At 34.8% G+C, this 18632-nt stretch overlaps 1 protein-coding gene across 11 annotated transcripts in view; it reads right to left on the reverse strand.

The window, feature by feature from the left end:
* Positions 1-18632, reverse strand: part of PDLIM5 (PDZ and LIM domain 5) — a 208762-nt gene that overhangs the window by 68244 nt on the left and 121886 nt on the right. For 5 of the 11 annotated variants that reach the window (XM_032861427.1, XM_032861415.1, XM_032861474.1 and 2 more), the window contains exons 6-8: positions 14795-14812; positions 14357-14529; positions 13952-13988 (exon numbers count right to left, since the gene is read on the reverse strand). In XM_032861427.1, the coding sequence (XP_032717318.1) occupies positions 13952-13988; positions 14357-14529; positions 14795-14812 (228 nt within the window). Of the gene's footprint in view, positions 1-12169; positions 13391-13951; positions 13989-14356; positions 14530-14794; positions 14813-17823; positions 17839-18632 lie in introns of those variants that run through there. The other 6 variants (XM_032861445.1, XM_032861423.1, XM_032861436.1 and 3 more) reach the window with 4 other exon arrangements.

Consider the following 18632-nt stretch of genomic DNA (forward strand, 5'->3'; position numbering starts at 1 on the left):
TTCTTCTTGATTGCTCCTTTTATTGATTTCAACTAGCTAGAAACAGCTTCCCCAATGGGGCAGAAACCTGCCATTCTGTAGTATTAACGTAATCCTAATACTACAAAAAGAATTTATAAATGATAAAGGTATTATTTCAGATTCAGAATAAAAAGATATATTATTTCGGTTACCTGTTTGAAAATATATGTGAATCTGTCCAAATGCCTATGCAACAGCCACAAACCATGAGTCCTTGGAGAAGCCAGGTATCTTGAGAATGCCACCAAAGCACCTCATGCTTCAATGAGTATCCCACTAGCATTACAGAACAAAAGCTAGGGGTCATACACTCTCTAGCTAAATCTTCTGGATCACACGTCCTGAGCTCTCCCCCATTAATCACTGTATCCAACTCGTTCATTCGACGATGACCTCTGGATTCCACTTCATGCCAGGCATCCTCATGTATTCTACTGCCCACTTTAGTTTCCTGCCCTCATGGAGCTTACATTCTCCTGCCCACTTTCTCTCCTCTAACAGACCATGAGGATCAATCCCATCACACTCTCTCCCTCCATCCATTTACTTGCCACAATCAGAAGTGCAAACCCCTCGGGTCATCCATCATCTCCTGGATTCTTGCGACTTTACTGTTTTATGTATCTTCTAATCTGATCAAATTCCCATCCCTCTCAACCCTCCCAAATCCTGTGTCACTCCACTGTACTCTCTATTGTTCTGTGCAGTCCCTTCAAAAAGAGGTTCCCTTTCTCTCCCACCTGGTATGTTTATAAACTTGGAGATAATGCCTTCCTCAATATTGTTTCGAACGTCAGTCATCTTAGATCCTCCAAATTCCCAAGTCCTCCAAGGCTCATGTCATCAATTATACCACTCACTAGCTACTCATCTTATTTTCTTGCTTCTACCTCATCCACTATTTGCCTCAGGCCCTGACTCACTGTCTTCCTCTTTACCCATTTCAACAATCATTCTTGATGACTTCAGTGTTGTCATGTTGAATCACTGAATAACCTGACTGCTAAGTTCTTTGACTTTTTCACTTCAGTGATCATTCCTCCAAGGCAGTATGTCTTAGGCCTGGAACATCTGAGCCATGCACTCCAAAATTCTTAACTTTTACTTTTCATATGTAAGAAAAATACCTCTAAAATCTGAATGTTCAGTACCTCCTTTTTTTGTAATTCACTCACCCCGCTACATCGTGACTCTATTAGTTTTACTGAACTGACCGTTCCCAATTTCACTGACTCTTACCAACTCAATTAATTCTTACCAAATTCACTGGTTCTTATATTTCATTATTCATCAACCCCTGCCCCCTCCATTGTCAGTACTTCCTCTAAAATGCAAACCCATTGTCCGCACTTCTTCTAAATACAAACTAAATACAAATTCTAAAATACAAACCCATCCAATTTCCTTCTCCTTGGACTAACTTCATAACATCTCTTGCCTGAACTAAGGGAATATACATAATTAGTTCCCTGTGTTCATTTTTTCTCCCTCACAATCAATTTTACATAGTATTCAGAGGATTGGATCTTTTAAAAATACACATCAGATATTACTCCCATGATTAAAATACTATACTGGGCTCTCCAATTAATTGGGTTAAAAATCTAAATCCCTTAACACAACTTACAAGGCAAAAAATGATCTGGCTCCTGACTACTTCAATCTCTTATCACTCTCTCCTTTATTTACTATGCTCCAGTAATAGTGGACTTCTTTCAGATCCTTAAACACACCAGGCTGAATCCTATCTCAGGGCCTTTGCACTTGCTGTTCCCTCTGCCTAGAGAGCCTATCTTCTGTATATGTGCATGGTGAACTCCTTCAGATCATTCAGCTCACGTTTTCTTTTCCCTAACCAGTGTCTAATGACTTCATTCCTCCCCTCCCCTTATTATACTCATATTGTCCTATATTATTTCTTTATAAAACATCACAACATAAAACTGTATTATTTGCTTTTTTATTGCATGTCTGCTCCACTAGATGATAAATCCATGACAGAGCCTTGCCTCTGTTATAAACCAACCATCTACAATAGTGAGTAGCAGATGGTAAGTATTTCACAAGCACTTGCTGGATTTATTATATGCATATATAATAAACATGAGCAGGGATCACTAAAGTCTGAGACTAAAGGAGAATGTTTGAGGAAGAAGACATAGCTGTAGATTTAGGTCAAGGAACTAGCCCCTATTATCAACTGAAATCAATTATTCATATAAATACTTCTGACCCAAACAGCTTAACTATCCCATGATTTTTCAGTTGATTTTCTTGGGATTACCTACATAATTATCAGACATTAATGCCAAGAATTAATCATAATTTACCAGGTGAGATTTTGTAAGTGTAGAATCGAACTATTGCTTGCCTCATAATTTTGAGAGTCATAGGACATGACTAACTTACACTGGGTTTACTTTTTTCTAAAATTCCTAACTTTTTTTACATTTATTTTTGTTAACTTTATCCATCCCTACCACCAACTATGTCCCAGAAGAGAAAAATTATTGACCCAAACTACAAATAATTATATTAATTTTTTTTCTTTCTCCTACAACATTGGGTCTTAGACTCCTAATACATGTTCAAAGGATGATCTGGTTATGGAATATGTGTGCCATCCCTCCCCACTTCGGGATAGCCACAAATTTAGGAAGTAAGCTATAGAAGCCCTCATCCAAGTCATGAATTGATCCTTTAAAACAATATCTTTTGTTCAACTCCTTCAACTTATCATGAATCTAAAAATTTGATAATCATTAACCTCATTTTCATTATTAAATTCAATGGGATCTTAAGAGCCTTTCTTTGATGACTTGTTAAAACTAACATTTCCCCTAATCTACCAAAAATGTGTTGAATTTGGTGTGATGTGTTTCTTGAGAACTTAATTCTGGGTCTTGGCAATTCTGTCCTTTTCTCGGTGCTCACTGGCAAGGCTTTAAAAATGTCTTCTAGATTTTTTTCCAGGTGACCTCAAGTTCAAACTAGTTTACAGTTTAGAAGTTTTTTTCTTCTTTGAAACTTAATACTACAGTTACCTATTCCAAGTCTTCTACTTTCTTTCCCATCCTTCAGGATTTTTTTTTTTTTTAATGCATATAGTGTTACTTACCAAATCCCTTCGGTAAGTTCTTTAAATGTTGGGTTATAAACCGTTGAGAAAAAAAGACCACTGGGAGCTCATCTAGAATCCCTTTCTATTTGGGACTTTAATTCCCTCCAGAATGTAAACTAACTAACCAGAACTTTTTCAGTATTTATCTCTGGGTTTGGGTGACTTTTGTTTGCTTGTTTATATCCTTCAACAATGAGCATTTGTTAATTTACAGTAACCCCTGACAACACCACTTTTTTATTAAATTAATGTTGTCTGGTCATTTCACTTTTCATATTTAAATATTCTTGTGTGTGTGAATGTACATTTTCTTAACATGCATGTGGTATTGTTTCAATATCTTTGATAAGAGATTTGCTCATTTAATAACAGATACTTGATGCCATTGTAGTAAGCAAAGGATAAATTTGAGTCCACCAAGTTTGTTTAAAACTGTTACTTCTTATTAATTAAAATCTTTCAGAAACTTATTCTCAAATTTTTTTCTCATGAATTACTAGGATATTGGGACAAAGAATGAAGTATGTGAAAGGACAATATAAATATGTACCTCTAACCCAAAAATTGCATAGATTTCATCCTAGCTTTAACAAACTCTATTCAAAGAAATAAATGCAGACTCTTCAGGAATAATCAATTAGGTACAACTTGGAGGTGAACACCTCTCACAAAACTGGACACAGAAGCAGCATTCAACATATACTGTCATAAAAATAAAGAAAAACAAAAGGAGAGACATGAACAGTTGAGCCTGCTTTTAAGATTAATTTAATTTGAAAGGACTTCTTCAATTTGACTAAGAAATGGAAAACTGAAATGCCTAAATATCCATATCTGTCATGTTTTATACATTATGTAATACATTTCAATTTTCTTTTATAAAATCATACTATCATAATCAACACACCTTCACATAACATAAAGTTAGAAAAACCTGGTCTCCTGAAACTTTCAATGTGACTAAAATATGTAAAATTAAATAGTGACAAAGGATAGAAAATTAAGCCTTCCATCATGGATGAAGACTGCCTATTACCAATGTTCTTTAAGTTGTGACATCTTTTGAAATTAAAAAGTTCATTACATGGGCACCTGGGCGGCTCAGTGGGTTAAAGCCTCTACCTTCGGCTCATGTCATGATCCCAGCGTCCTGGGATCAGGCCTTGCATCGGGCTCTCTGCTCAGTGGGGAGCCTGCTTCCCCCTCTCTCTCTGCCTGCCTCTCTGCCTACCTGTGACCTCTGTCAAATAAGTAAATTAAAAATCTTAAAAAAAAAAAATAAAGTTCATTACAGGAGGAGCCTTCAACAGTAGTGACTTTTAATCAAGAAGGTAAGTTCCTTTTACTTTCTGATTTAATTCAATAAAATAATTTCAATGCAATTTACCTCCATACAGGTGAAGCAGAAAGAATTTATCCGAATAGTATTGGTGGTCTGATCAAACTTCTAAGGAACTTAGTGTATTCAGGTATCTCCAGAAGGTAAATAAACCAAAATTTTTTCCATATTTACCTCTGGATTTGGATGATTTTTGTTTGTTTATATCTTTCAACAATGAGCATTGGGACCATGAAAGTCAATTTCTGCTATCACAAATAATGATTTTTATTTTTAAAAAATACTTATAAGTGGTAGTCTTCCCAGATTAATTTAGGAAAGTAAACAAGTATTTCCAGAGTTAAACAGAGTAATGAACAATTTTTGTGTGAAAATACAGAGTAGATAGAAACTATGTTATTCCTTCAATGATTCTAAAGTACTTCTCCTAAGTAACTGAAGTGTAGTAACCACTTATGTTCAATAGATGGCGATCTTTACATTATACAGTGGTCACTGAACCAGCATTTGCCTAGGACAGTATAACCCACCAGTAGAAAATGAAATGAGATAAATTCAAATACTCTACATTTTGCAATAGACAAAAATTAGTGCTTGGTTACATACCCATTTTTTGGACCTATGGACTTTCTTCTAGGTTGACGAATGTACTCTGCACTAAGAGATTCTATCTGTCTCTTACTATTTTTATTTTTTAAAATTAGGAGACTCAATCTTATGAAACAAACTGAGGGTTCCTGGGGGTGGGGGGGTGGGGATAGGGTGTTTGGGTTATGGACACTGGGGAGGGTATGTGCTATGGTGAGTGCTGTGAAATGTGTAAGCCTGATGATTCACAGACCTGTACCCCTGGAGCAAATAATATATGTTAATAAAAATAAGTAAAAAAAAAATTAGACTCTGTTATGGATGCCTTTGTGTTATATATTTTTGAGCAAATCCACTTGTTCCTACACTTCGTAAAAATATATGGGAGGGGCACCTGGGTGGCTCAGTGGGTTAAAGCCTCTGCCTTCGGCTCAGGTCATGGTCCCAGGGTCCTGGGATCAAGCCCCGCATCGGGCTCTCTGCTCAGCAGGGAGCCTGCTTCCCCCTCTCTCTCTGCCTTGCTCTCTGCCTACTTGTGATCTCTTTAATAAATAAATAAAATCTTTTAAAAAATATATAAATATGGGAATATGAGACTAGGGAGTGATCCCTGATTTCTTTGCATGGCTTATGAAGAATAAGTTTCAGGTAATTTACTCAAGTGACATGTGTCTTAAAAAGGATAAACAATGGGAGCCCAGTATATTTGTGAAACAGCAACTGAAGGAAGACCTGGCTCAGGTTAGCCAACTGTTTCTTCACGAAACTATTTTATGTGGGGTACCAGAACATCTGTGAACAAACTAAAATTATTTTAAAAACCTGCTATAAAAAGAGTATGTTTGGAAATCTTTATGAAATTTCTGCATTCTAAAGTTTTGATGAATGTACAAAAATGATAGGTTTCTATTCAGGAAGTAACTTAAAATCCGTTTTGACAGCCTTCAGCTAGAGAGCATGTAGACATTAACTTAGTGCTACAGGACGGCCCATACACAGAGGACTTTTCCCCCCAGTACTGTTTCATTGCTTTGTGTAATGTAACTTAACTGGTGATTAGAGTTTGAACTATTTTCCTACCAAAGGGAGAGGCAGTTACTACTCCCTTGAAGGATATTTTAAGTCTTTGAAAATTAAAAACTCCTATCATACATTATTCTTACCATAATATATGAAAAATCAGAACCTACCATTACTTGAGCAAGAGAAGTAAAAGACTGATAAAATATTTGATCATAATTTTATACATCTTTTTGCTAATCAAAATGCTTTTTTTACTTATTCATATAAGCCTCTATAAGTATGAAAATTTAAAAACTGCTTATTAAATAAATATTTTACTTTATAATAGAAACTGAAAAGATGGTGAGATCAAGAAAATCACCCTTTAACTTAAGATAAATTGCATGGTGTTGACACAATGATGTATTTTAGGTATAAATATAAATTTTTTTAAAGTTATCTTTTAATGAAATTTCCTTTTTTAAAAAATTTATTTGAGAGAGAGAATGAGAACAAGTGGGGCGGGGGTGAGAAGCCAGCTCCCCACTGAGCAGGCAGCCCAAAACCTGGGGATCATGACCTGAGCTGAAGGCATACTCTTAATTGACTGAGCCACCCAGGTGCCCCTCAGTGAAATCTCCTATAGCCCCCCATAATTCTCTACTGTGGTAAATCACATATTATTATTAGCTTTCCACAATTAATATGCTGTTTATAATACAGCTGTTGCTTCTTTTCAGTCAATGTTGCAGATTAAACTCTTTAACCTCAAACTTCATTTCCTTAGAAATGAAAAAAACTCTGGGTTTTCCAGAGTGCTAGGCATTTCATACACCCATTTCTAAAATTAATCAGGTATTGTCATATCACACGAGTCACTAAGCTAGTCATGCTGAAAAAGATCAAAAACACAAAGGAAGATGGATTAAGAAACAAATTTTTCATTTAATTTTAGAAAGTATCTTCCATAACCATTTAACCAAGCGATAACAGCAGAGAGAAAGCATCAACACTTTTGCCAATCAGGTTGCCAATGCACAACAATTCTCCTTTGAAGCAACTAAGGTATGGTTCCACTTTACCTAGAATACAAATATTAATGCCTTGATTTTTATAAAAACTTGACTTACACTGAATTTATATTCAATTAAAAGTTATGTTTACCATGCAGCTAAAAATTTCCCTAATATTTAACAACTAAGAAATTGGAGAAATATGCATTTATATGCAATTAGAAACCATTAGTTAATGCTAACTAGTGCCACATATGGTAAGGATACACAAACACTTGTGTCCAAAGAGCTTATACTCTAGTTAGACATATAGAGCAGGGAGACAAATACCTGTAATCCAAAACAGAAAAAGAGGCACCACAACAGAGATAACAACAATCCTTCTGAGTCCAAGTCAGTGAGTCTACTTCAGAATAACTTTTTTTAGATACTAACCTGCCAAATTGATATTAGTACCAAAAGGACACTGGTATATATTATGGACTGGATGCTTTCCCCCCAAAATTCATATGTTAAAGCCCTAACCCTCCAGTGTGACAGTATTTTGATATAAGGCCTACAAGATGGTAATTCAAGTTAAATGAGGTCATAAGAGTGAGTCCCTGATATGAGAAGATTAGTATTCTTATAGAAAGAGGAGACACCAGAGCTCTCTGTGTGTCCACAGAGGAAAGGTCATGTGAGGACACATGAAGAAGGTGGTAATCTGCAAGCCAGACAGAATAGAATTCCCAGAAATTCACCCAAATAGCACCTTGGTCTTGGACTTCTAACTTCTAGAACTGTTAGAAAATACATTTCTGTCATTTAAGTTACCTAGTCTGTGGTATCTAGGTGGCAGCCTGAGCTAACTAATACAGTATATTTCTAATTTAAGAATTAGCTCACCAGAGATGAATCTTACAGTCCTAACATCTACTTTCAAATTATATTTTTGTATTTTTTATATTTGTACTACTTATGTATTTATTGTATTTTTATATATTTATATTAAGTGTCCATTTATATATTGAATGTATAAGGCTTTACTTAGACAGTTACAGTTCTATTTAGAAAGAAATACTATGCCTGTTAGGATGCCTTTTCCTGGGGTGCCTGGATGGCTCAGTGGGTTAAGCCTCTGCCTTCAGCTCCGGTCATGATCTCAGGGTCCTGGTATCAAGCCCTGCATTAGGCTCTTTGCTCAGCAGGGAGCCTGCTTCCCCCCTCTCTCTCTGCCTGCCTTTCTGTCTACTTGTGATCTCTATCCATCAAATTAAATAAAATCTTAAAAAAAAAAAAGAATGCCTTTTCCTTCCAATTTATATTATTACACTAACACTCTTAGCTTCAAAGAGCTCATACTCTAGTTGAAGATTTATGACATATAGACTAAGATCTACAATACAAATTAGGAAAGAAGTGGTAGAAATTACACAGTATATTACTTTAGAAAATTATTGCCACTATGGAGGATGGAGGTGGCACACTGTGGGTGAGTCTGTGTGGCTGAAACTGTAGGAAGGAATAAGAATATCTTGGAAGAGGGAGGATTTGCCCTCAGCCCAGTCATTCTCACTAGCACACCACGGGCATTTGGGGCAGGATCACGCTTCATTCTGTGAAATTATTCAGAGCATTACAAGACGTTTAGCATCCTTAGCCCCCACTAGCATCCTCCTGGCCCTGTAAGATTTGTATTCTCCCCCTACACATTTCTTACTATGCTGCTACTCAGCAGCATCTCCCCCAAGAGAAAACAGAAAGTGAACTTTTATGGATGTGAAGAAAACAGCAGATGTGTTCAAATAAAATGTATTAAGTGACTGAGTAAATGGCTAATACAGTTTATTCTAAAATGCTGCATATAGAAAATTTATAACATACAAAATCATAATAATATTTTGTTAAGTGCTGCTTAGTTTGTTACATTTACTCAGAGCTCATCCCAATTTTCCACTTTGAAGCTTTTCATTGATTCATTCATATAGCCTTGACTACATCTGATTTCTAAATTGTTTTACCAACTCATTACTCCCAGAATGCTTCTGATGCAATTACCTAAAAAACATCCTTTACTCAAGGCAAAGAAAAGTAATGTGACCTCTTTTTTGGCTTCCATATACCTCGCAGGCTGCACGAACCTGATCTTTCATTTCAAGGGTTTTCCTAAATGCTGTTTGTGATCTGGGTTGAAAATTCAAGAAGAAGGGATCAGAAGTGACAAAGACGGAGAAAATGATGGTGAGATGAAGAAATGAGAAGAATCCACACAACTGAGGACCAAGCTGGGATCTACAAGAGCCAGGTTATCTCCAGCGAGGCTGAAATGGTCAGGGGCTTTTCACTTCAGCCTCATAGCCCTCCAGTCAGCTCACGAGCTGTGGCTTTGGAGGAAGGGCATCTGCTGCTGAGGTGACATGTGAAGGGGCTGACCCCTGAAGGCTATCTGCCCCCTACACAGACACACACACACACACACACCCCAACAGTAGTATCAAGTCCTCCACTGAGGTGATATCTGGAAGGGCTTCACAGTGTCCATCACTGAACTCAGGGGCAGAAACTTAGGAGTTGCCAATCTGAGTCTCAAACTCAGAATTTATCATTCCTTGATTATTATTCTGTAGTAATGATATCTATTTTGGAAAGAATGAACAAGGAAATATTTACTTGGTTTAAGTAATTTTCTTGAATGGGACAAACAAGGAATGAGTTCAAACAATTCTTGATATGTTTTTATAGACAGAACTGAACTTTCAAAGTCATCCCTAAATTATGAATTAAGGTACTTTATGTCTAATTTCTACACATTAGAGGTGTTGTTTTTTAATGTCTTTTTGTGTGTTTTACAGGGCATTTTGATCTCTACTAATGCATTACCAACATATACTATAATAATGTCTCCTTTTCATAAGTCTTCATTGGGTCTAATGGGAAAAGCATGAAAATGATAACTATGCCCAGAGCAACACTAAGTAAATGAATGTACTTTATTTAGCTTTGATAAAATTTTAATAAACCTCCTTAGTTCTTCGTTTTTAAATTTTTCTTGAAAGTGGTTAGATATAAGACAACTACCCATTCAAAATGCTGTGGATAATATGGGAAATTTAAGATACAAATATACATATTACATCTTTAAATCATGCTTCCTATCACCTACTGTGTTCTGGCTATACCGCCCCTTCTGTTCCGTTCTGTATACTTGCCATGCTCCTTTTCACCTCAGGGTTTCCACACTCCCTTCATCTGCCTTGAACAGAGACCCAAAGTCATCGCACGGCTCTTTTTCCTCTCCCAGGTGATGGCATTAAGCTTATCTCCTCAGAGGTACACACAACCTAGGGAATCCCTTCATGTGTAGGCCACATTTCCGTTATACTAATTATTTACCTCAGATCACCTTGTTTCTGTATTTATCTGCTACTCATTATTTAACCCCTAGTTCATATCTGTGCCTGGCATTTAAGTAATTATTTCACATGGAAGAATAACTCAGACAACAAATGGATATTTGTGATTTATAGGATTTTAAATATGAATCAGAGATGCAAAAAATTATGAGATTTTTAATCTGAGGAAATCAATTCACTCAAATTTCTGAATAAATCTGAATAAAACATGGGACAGTTACTATCTTAATATCATAATTTTTATTAAATAAGTTCTATACAATATTTTTATCTGAGTCTTCCTAACGGGCATCTTAAACAGCATAAGATTGTATAAAATGAGTGTTTCTGTTTCCATAAATAATAAATTTTTCAAGGTAACAAAAATATTCACTTTGCGGGAGACATTCCATTTTCTAATTGGTAAAACCTTGCAAAAACGTTGAAAATTCTTAACTTTCAAATTCTACATTAAAAACAAGCCTATAATAAAGAAAGTCTGTATAAGAGAGACAAACAAAAACAAGTTATAAATTAGGTCACTAGATTTAGAATAATATTTTTGCAAGGAGCTTTTACAATATTTAGCTAGCTTTTAAACTAGGAATATAAGATGTCCCAGAAGATTAATTGAACACAGGAATTCAACCTCTGACGGGGTCAAATGGAATGTCTTTTGTGATCCAGGCTGAACATTTATACTCATACTCAGATATAGATCACTCTACTTACCTAAGTAAATGCTTTCAATGAGATATTAGGTACTTTATTTTTAATCAGGGAGGTACTAAATTCTTATTTTCAACTGTACTTATTTCATGTTATGAAGTTCTATACATGTTCACTTGTTTTTACTAGAGAGAAAGTCTTTTATTTACCTAAAATTCTCAGTCTAGTAGCTCTCTCTCTCAACTACATAGTTACTCTAGAAATTTGGTGCTTGGTGGGAAATACCTTGTTTACTCTACCCTACCACTTGTTTTCATGAGAATTTGATTCCATCTACTTTCAAATATCATCTTTTGAGATAAATGAAAATTATTAGGTATAGGAAAGCCTGGTCTAAGAAAGAATATTTTCTTATAGAGGCCATAAACACAATAATAATGGATTGATGTCAGGATCATAAAGCCACAAGCAATATCTGATACAGTAGAAGAGGGACACCTTACTAAATTATGAAGTACAGTGGAAATAAGCACAGATAAATCCTAGATCTTTAAATACATTTTGTGTACAAAATTTTAGATAATAATCAAACATTACCTGAAATTAATGTTACTTTCTCCAAATTACCAGGTAGTTGTTCTAGTCTATGGTGACATCAAAGTGAAAAAAAAATGCAAAAAAATAAAAATGTCTTGAACGGGAGCACCTGGCTGGCCCAGTCAGTAGAGTATGTAACACTTGATCTCAGGGTTGTGAGTTTGAACCCCACACTGGGTGTAGTAGACCTCATTTATAAAAAATAATAGTAATAATAATATAAGTTAATTTTTAAATGCCTTGCATGTAGGCAAAATCCCCCAGTAATCATTTTCCACAAAGACTAATGCTATGTTGTGCCACAATCTAATTTTCTATGATACTCACATAAGGTATTATGTCAAATAACATGACAATTCAGAAAAAAAAAAAAAATATGGGCCTTTGTCATACTCCACACTCATTCTGGCAGCCTCGCAAAATTAAAAATGTTTTGCAAATGAAATGTCAAGAGAATTTATTTATTTTATCCAAGTGATAGTGTAACAAGTCCTGGATGGCACTGTTACTGGTTTCAGGGAAACAGAAAACAATTACAAAGCTAAGTTAAAGGCAACTTTATTACAGTACTTTTCCAAACTTCAAAATGCATTTATTATTGAATTTAGAACTAAGGTATAATACATTATATTACAAAACAGAAAGCATATCTGGTCGGATATTAGCTTGCATGTATTGCCCAAAGTATAGTTTCCTAAGAACAGCAGCAACACACAATAGTTTATATTACTAGTAAAATATTTCTGATGTCACATAAAGAATCATTTATAATTTATTTTATATTCATTTAAAAACAAAACAAAGTTATCTTTTCTATTTCTTACTAGTAAATGCCTTTAAGTTGTTTATACCCTAAGAACATCCACCAGTTTGGAAATATTTCCTTTGGTAGAAAATGGGATTTTTGAAGCTAACCAGACTAAAAGAACACTCAATTTCCCCACTGCAAATAGGGGCAGAATTCTCTTCTTTCCTTTTTTAGGAGCCAAATCTGGGCCTCCTTCTCTTCATAGCCATCCTGAAATCATATTTGCTTTAAAAAATACCCAAATCTATAATAAACTCTATTCTAATAAAGTCTTCTCTGTTTTATCTTGCCTCCTCCTGTTTGCTTATTTAGGATAATTTACAACCCACTTTGAACATTATGTAATAATGAATTTAAAAGTAATCTTGAGAAAGGTAATAACATTAAGGGTATATTTTCAAAATTAGATGAGAATATTATTTGCTCATCTGCCTCTGCTTTACACAACCAACCAAATTCAACTTACAAATAGAGTTCCTCTTCCAACATTTCTACCCTAATAACAATGGAAACAGATATAAGACCACTGAACAGATCAGAGTCCCTTACTTTGCTCTCTTGGTTTAATATTTGTGAGCTACCAACTAGCACAAAACAAGTTAATCTTCCTCTTTTTTTACGACTGCAGGAAATGGTTAGAAAAGTATAGAAAAGATTCATTTTTTCGTAAGGCAAATTTAATACAGATTTTGCTGTGAGGTTGGAAAAAAAGAAAAAGTGAATGAAAAGGTATGTGCTGGTTGCTTGGGGGGCAAGACTCAAAATCACTGTACGTTAAGAGCACGTGCTGAAACTTCATGGTGCCAGTCACGTAATTTTGTGTATTTGGGACTAAAGACGTGAAGGGGTATCTTTTCCCTGTGGAAAAAAAAAAAGAAAAGAAAAGAAAAGAAAAGAAAAGAAAAGTGATAGAAGAGTCATAAGAAAGAGAAAGAAAAAGTTTCTACACTTAGTTCATCATGCAGAAAACATGCTTTATAAAAGTTTAATTTTATCTAACTATTTTATTTAATAGCAAAGATTTTAAGGATAGAGCATTTTTATAAACACAGAAATTAATACATAGAGCCCTCTTGGAAACCCATTTTTATGCCCAAAACAAAACTTCTACAAGACAACACCAACTCATTCACAAAGATCCATAGCATTAGCAAAGCAAGCCCAAATATACTCTTCTGCCCACTTTTTTCAATACGAAAGGAAATTAACCTTGCATGAAATGCAGATGGTATCTACTAATTCAAAAATTCTTTTTTAATCCCACAGTTAAGTCCCACCAAAGATACCAAAGTTAAATGCTTAGCTTCTAGTTACAAAGACAAAAAGCCATACCACTACGCTTGAAAATGTGAAAAAATAAAGTGAGATCATTCATGAAAAGGAAAGCATTCCAATCAACCAAAATAATGGACAACTTACTTTGCCTTCTTTGTATTTTCAGTGTCCGATTCTTTCACTGAAATATAATACGTAATATCCAACATTAGTTGACTTTTTTTAACTTGAAAAATCATTTGAGCAATTACGTGTACCAGTCAATATCAAATGGTCAAGCTGCACAGAGACACTAAAAAACATCCCACATCATGCTGTCATTGGCTGTGTACTACGGTCAGCACTACTACTGCTGCTACTACTGCTCCACTTTTCAATGCAGCTCTCCTGGGCTAGTTTCTTATGTACATGAACCATATTATGCACAGCATAATTTAAAAGCAAACTCCTTAGGAAAATTACTGTTTTCCAATAATTACCCATCTGTCTAAATGCTATTCTCTATGCCAAAGAACATTTGTATATTACAATCCCTAGGTATTCACTTACGATGCTCAGTTCCAGTGATCTGGGCAAGGATTCGGAAAGAACGAGACTGAGTTGTTCCAGTCCGTGGACGCCAATCTTCAGTGTCCTCAATCAGTCTCTTCTTGCTGGCATCACTATGAGTTGGTATGTGATAAAACTCTGTATTGCGCTCAACAATATGTTTTCTTGGTGGGCTAGGAAGGAAAGAATTACAAATTTTTAAATCATGTTAAGGATAAAATATCCTCTACCAAATTAATTATAATTTACACATTTAATATCAATGCTTTTTTTTTTTTTAAATATATCTTTTGCTTTTCCTAGTGAACTCAGCCTCAATTTTCTTAAAAAGATGCCCGGCTATAATAGACTTTTTCTGAAACTAGTAAAAAAAAAAAAAAAAAGACATTTATATGCTAATATAAAATAATATAAGTATCTATCCAAAAGAAAGTTTACCGTTTAGGTGGGGTTTTCCTTTTAATGGACAGAAGAAGGCAGCAGAAGAGAGATTCCAGCATAAAGAAAAGGAAAAGAATAAGAAAAGAAGGAAAATAATGAGAACTGCAAAGTCCACAGTTTAAAAAATTTTTTTTGTAATTACATGTATTGTTCTTCTACCTACCTTATGCTTCACTAAACACAGCTATGGACTATATTTGCAACCACCATTAAATATCAACATATTCCCAAAATGTATTGGCTTTCACAAAATTAAAGGAACATATCTTCACTACTCCCGGGAACTGGTTTAGTACAGGCTGTCAGTTAATTCCCGGGAATGGTTTAGTACAGGCTAAGTCAATAATTCCAAACATAATTTTTAAAAGGGTCACCTTTCTATGGCTTTCTCATTCATGTGTAGATATCCATCATCTTAAATAAAGTTATGTGCAGGGTCAGTGTAGGGAATAAGAGCTGTGGTATATGGGAAACCAATAAATTTATCAAAACACCAAGATGTAAATCTTGGCTCTATGACTTTACAGATGTGTGACTTTTGGACAAGCCAACCTCACTGAGCCTTTTTCTTTTCATTTATAGATGAGTATATCAAATACAAAGTGGCACTGTTCGAAGCATTAAATGAAATAATATGTGTGAAAGGGATTGTAAACTATAGAATTCAAGGACTTTGAGTTTGCTAAGAACATTCATTTTTCTATTAACAAAGCATAAACATTAAGGAATTTATTAAATACATTAATACTTTGGTCTAAGATCTACTAACATAATGAATACTCCATTCTCTTCCCCCTCCCCATCAAAACAGGACAAACTCAAACTTTTGGAAGCTATAAGTCTAATTCCAGGAGAGATAAAGGAGCCTAAGTCTGGAATAGCAGACTATTGCCATAAAATCCAAGCAGAGAAAGTGCTCAAAGAGTATCAGATGTGAGTGTCAACACCTCCTGGGTGTAACTCCTTGCTACAAAATCACAGTACTATCAGAATGCCACTGGACTGCCATCATTTTAATAGTTACACTACTAAAACTGTTTTGGTATACTAGAAGTGTTCTTGCCCAATGAACAATATGATAGGATTAACATTAACACTGGCTTTAAAAGCAGACAAGTAATAGTTTCAAGCATGACATCCTTCACTTAGTGCGTGTTTCGTGCAAGTCATTTAACTTCTCCAAATTTCAGTTCTACCCATCTGAGTAAAGGGGATTGCATCTACCTTAAAGAGTTGTTTTGAGGAATAAATAAGATCAATAATATATGTAAAGTGTTCTCTAAAGTACCTAATGCACAGTAATGATTACATAATGGCTTCTTTTAAGATCACTAAAAACATTATTTGAAATGCATGTTTTAAGGCTATGGGTCATCGGGGGTGCCTGCGTGGCTCAGTGGGGTAAGCCTCTGCCTTCGGCTAAGGTCATGGTCTCAGGTCTCAGGGTCCTGGAATCAAGTCTGGCATCAGGCACTGTGCTTGGCAGGGAGCCTGCTTCCTCCTTGCTCTCTCTGCCTGCCTCTCTACCTACTTGTGATCTCTGTCAAATAAATAAATAAAATATTTTTTTAAAAAAGACTATGGATCATCAGAATATATAAAGAACAGAAGAGGGGTGCCTCAGTTGGCTCAGCAGTTAAGTGTCCCACCCTTGGTTTCCACTTGGGTTCAGGTCATGAGACTGAGCCATGTTGTGGCTCTGTGCTCAGTGGGAATCTACTTGAGATTCTCTCCCTCTGCCCAATCCCCATGAGCTCTCTTTTCCTCAAATAAATAAATCTTGAAAAATAAATAACAGAATAAATAATATTTACATACAAAATATTTATAGCTTATGGTAAAATTTTAAGATTCCAAAAGTGAAATATCTGATATTAATTACTTCACTAAAAACCCAATCTTTTTTAAAAGAGGATTTTAGGGGGCGCCTAGTTGGCTTGTGGGTTAAGCCTCTGCCTTAAGCTCAGGTCATGATCCCGGGGTTCTGGGATTGAGGCTGGCATCAGGCTCTCTGCTCAGCGGGGAGCCTGCTTCCCCCTCTCTCTCTGCCTGCCTCTCTGTCTACTTGTGATCTCTCTCTGTCAAATAAATAAATGAAATCTTTAAAAAAAGAGAGAATTTTTAAAAAATCAGAATACTCAGAATACTTCATAAACACACTACATTTAGAAGATATAATTTCCTCAACAGACAACAAACAGACATAAGGTAAAGACCTTATGCAATTACTTGAAAAACTTCATATTTAGCTACTAAAAGTTTAAATTTCTCTATAATTACTGAATGCAGTTTACTCTTAAATGGTGCCAATTTCAACTATAAGACTATTTTATTTTCTACAAAAGGTTTGGTCTGTAAAAATACAAAACAGTGGTGTCAAGCTAAGAATAAGTACACTGAGAATAATAAAATGACACCATTTAAGAATACATTTTAGCCACAACATACTTGGAAAAAGCATGGTACACCTCTGAATTTCTGATATTCAAGACAGCTTAAGGCCCTGTGTTAAGTGATATGAAGTTTCTAAACATATACTTAGCTTTTCTGGATCTGACATTCTAAACTCTGATAGCTGTGATAAAAGAAGAGAGTCATCTCAATGATTTTATTTTTTAAAAATATATTTGAGATAGAATATAAATTTGACTATCAAAAGCAAATAATTTATTTCAAAATATAGATATTCACAATTAGCAACTTTATTCATATTTTAAAAAAATACTAAGCAAGAGAGACCCAAACTATGTCTCTAACTCCAGTATACACGGTCTACAATACTTATCTCTTTGAAGGTGCAGCTTACTGATTTTTTCCACCGCCAAAGTGGAAAACACACCCACTGATTTAAATGAAGTTCTTTAGTATGAAAAACATGTTTCCTAGGTTCCTTAACAAATTTGAAAATTCTTGCATGGAGAAGACATTAACCAAGTTTGCTGGTGGTATTAAATTGAAAGTAAGATGGAAAGTTGAAGAGAGACAATGATGAAAATTACAAAAGGAACCATTGATTAGGTACTTACACAGTGCCAGGGTTACTGAAGGAAGAATAATACACACAAGAAATACGTAATAGAGTACAGAAGACATTGATGTTCCCAGGATAATGGAAAATGGACAAATATGAAGCAAAAAAAGAGGGGTGGGGGATAGAAAAAAGAAAAGAGAAAGAAAAAAGAAAATAAAAAAATGAAATAATGAAATTCAAAACAATGAATTTACATGAAGATGTTACACATAAACATCATGCTTCAAAATAAACATGTAAACACAAACAAAAATGAACAAATATTAGTCAAAATTCTGTTATATGTTAACAGAGAAAGATTCACTATTTAAAAAGATCTCTAGGTTTACTTATTTCATTTTAGCATGAATCCAAATTTCTATTATGTTCCTAACAAAAGGGAGAGAATAAAATAATTACTGGATATAAGATGTAGAAACAGAACATTTTAGAAACACTTAAAATCAGAGAAAGTCTTTCACTCACATAACATGTGAAGTATGTATTAATAGCAAATGCAATCTCACAAAAATTATCCTGAATCATTAAAATAAAAACTTAATCCCCTGCCAAATCACTATATTGTACACCTGAAACTGTATGTTAACTGGGAGTAAGATAAAAACATAAAAAGCCAAAAAAATTATCCTGAAACAGATACTACAAAGAAATAACATGCTATTTGATTTTTCTCTTATTTTTAAAAAAATGTGATTATGATGGAAAATATAGGAAGTATACTGGATCAAAAATAATGGGCTACCACTTAATTTTCATACTCTCCTCTGTCTGTCATTACCACGCTTATTCACAAGCAAATCCCAG

Source organism: Lontra canadensis, unplaced genomic scaffold (assembly GCF_010015895.1).
Source record: "Lontra canadensis isolate GAN:19392208 unplaced genomic scaffold, GSC_riverotter_1.0 scaffold1, whole genome shotgun sequence".
Taxonomy (NCBI): Eukaryota; Metazoa; Chordata; class Mammalia; order Carnivora; family Mustelidae; genus Lontra; species Lontra canadensis.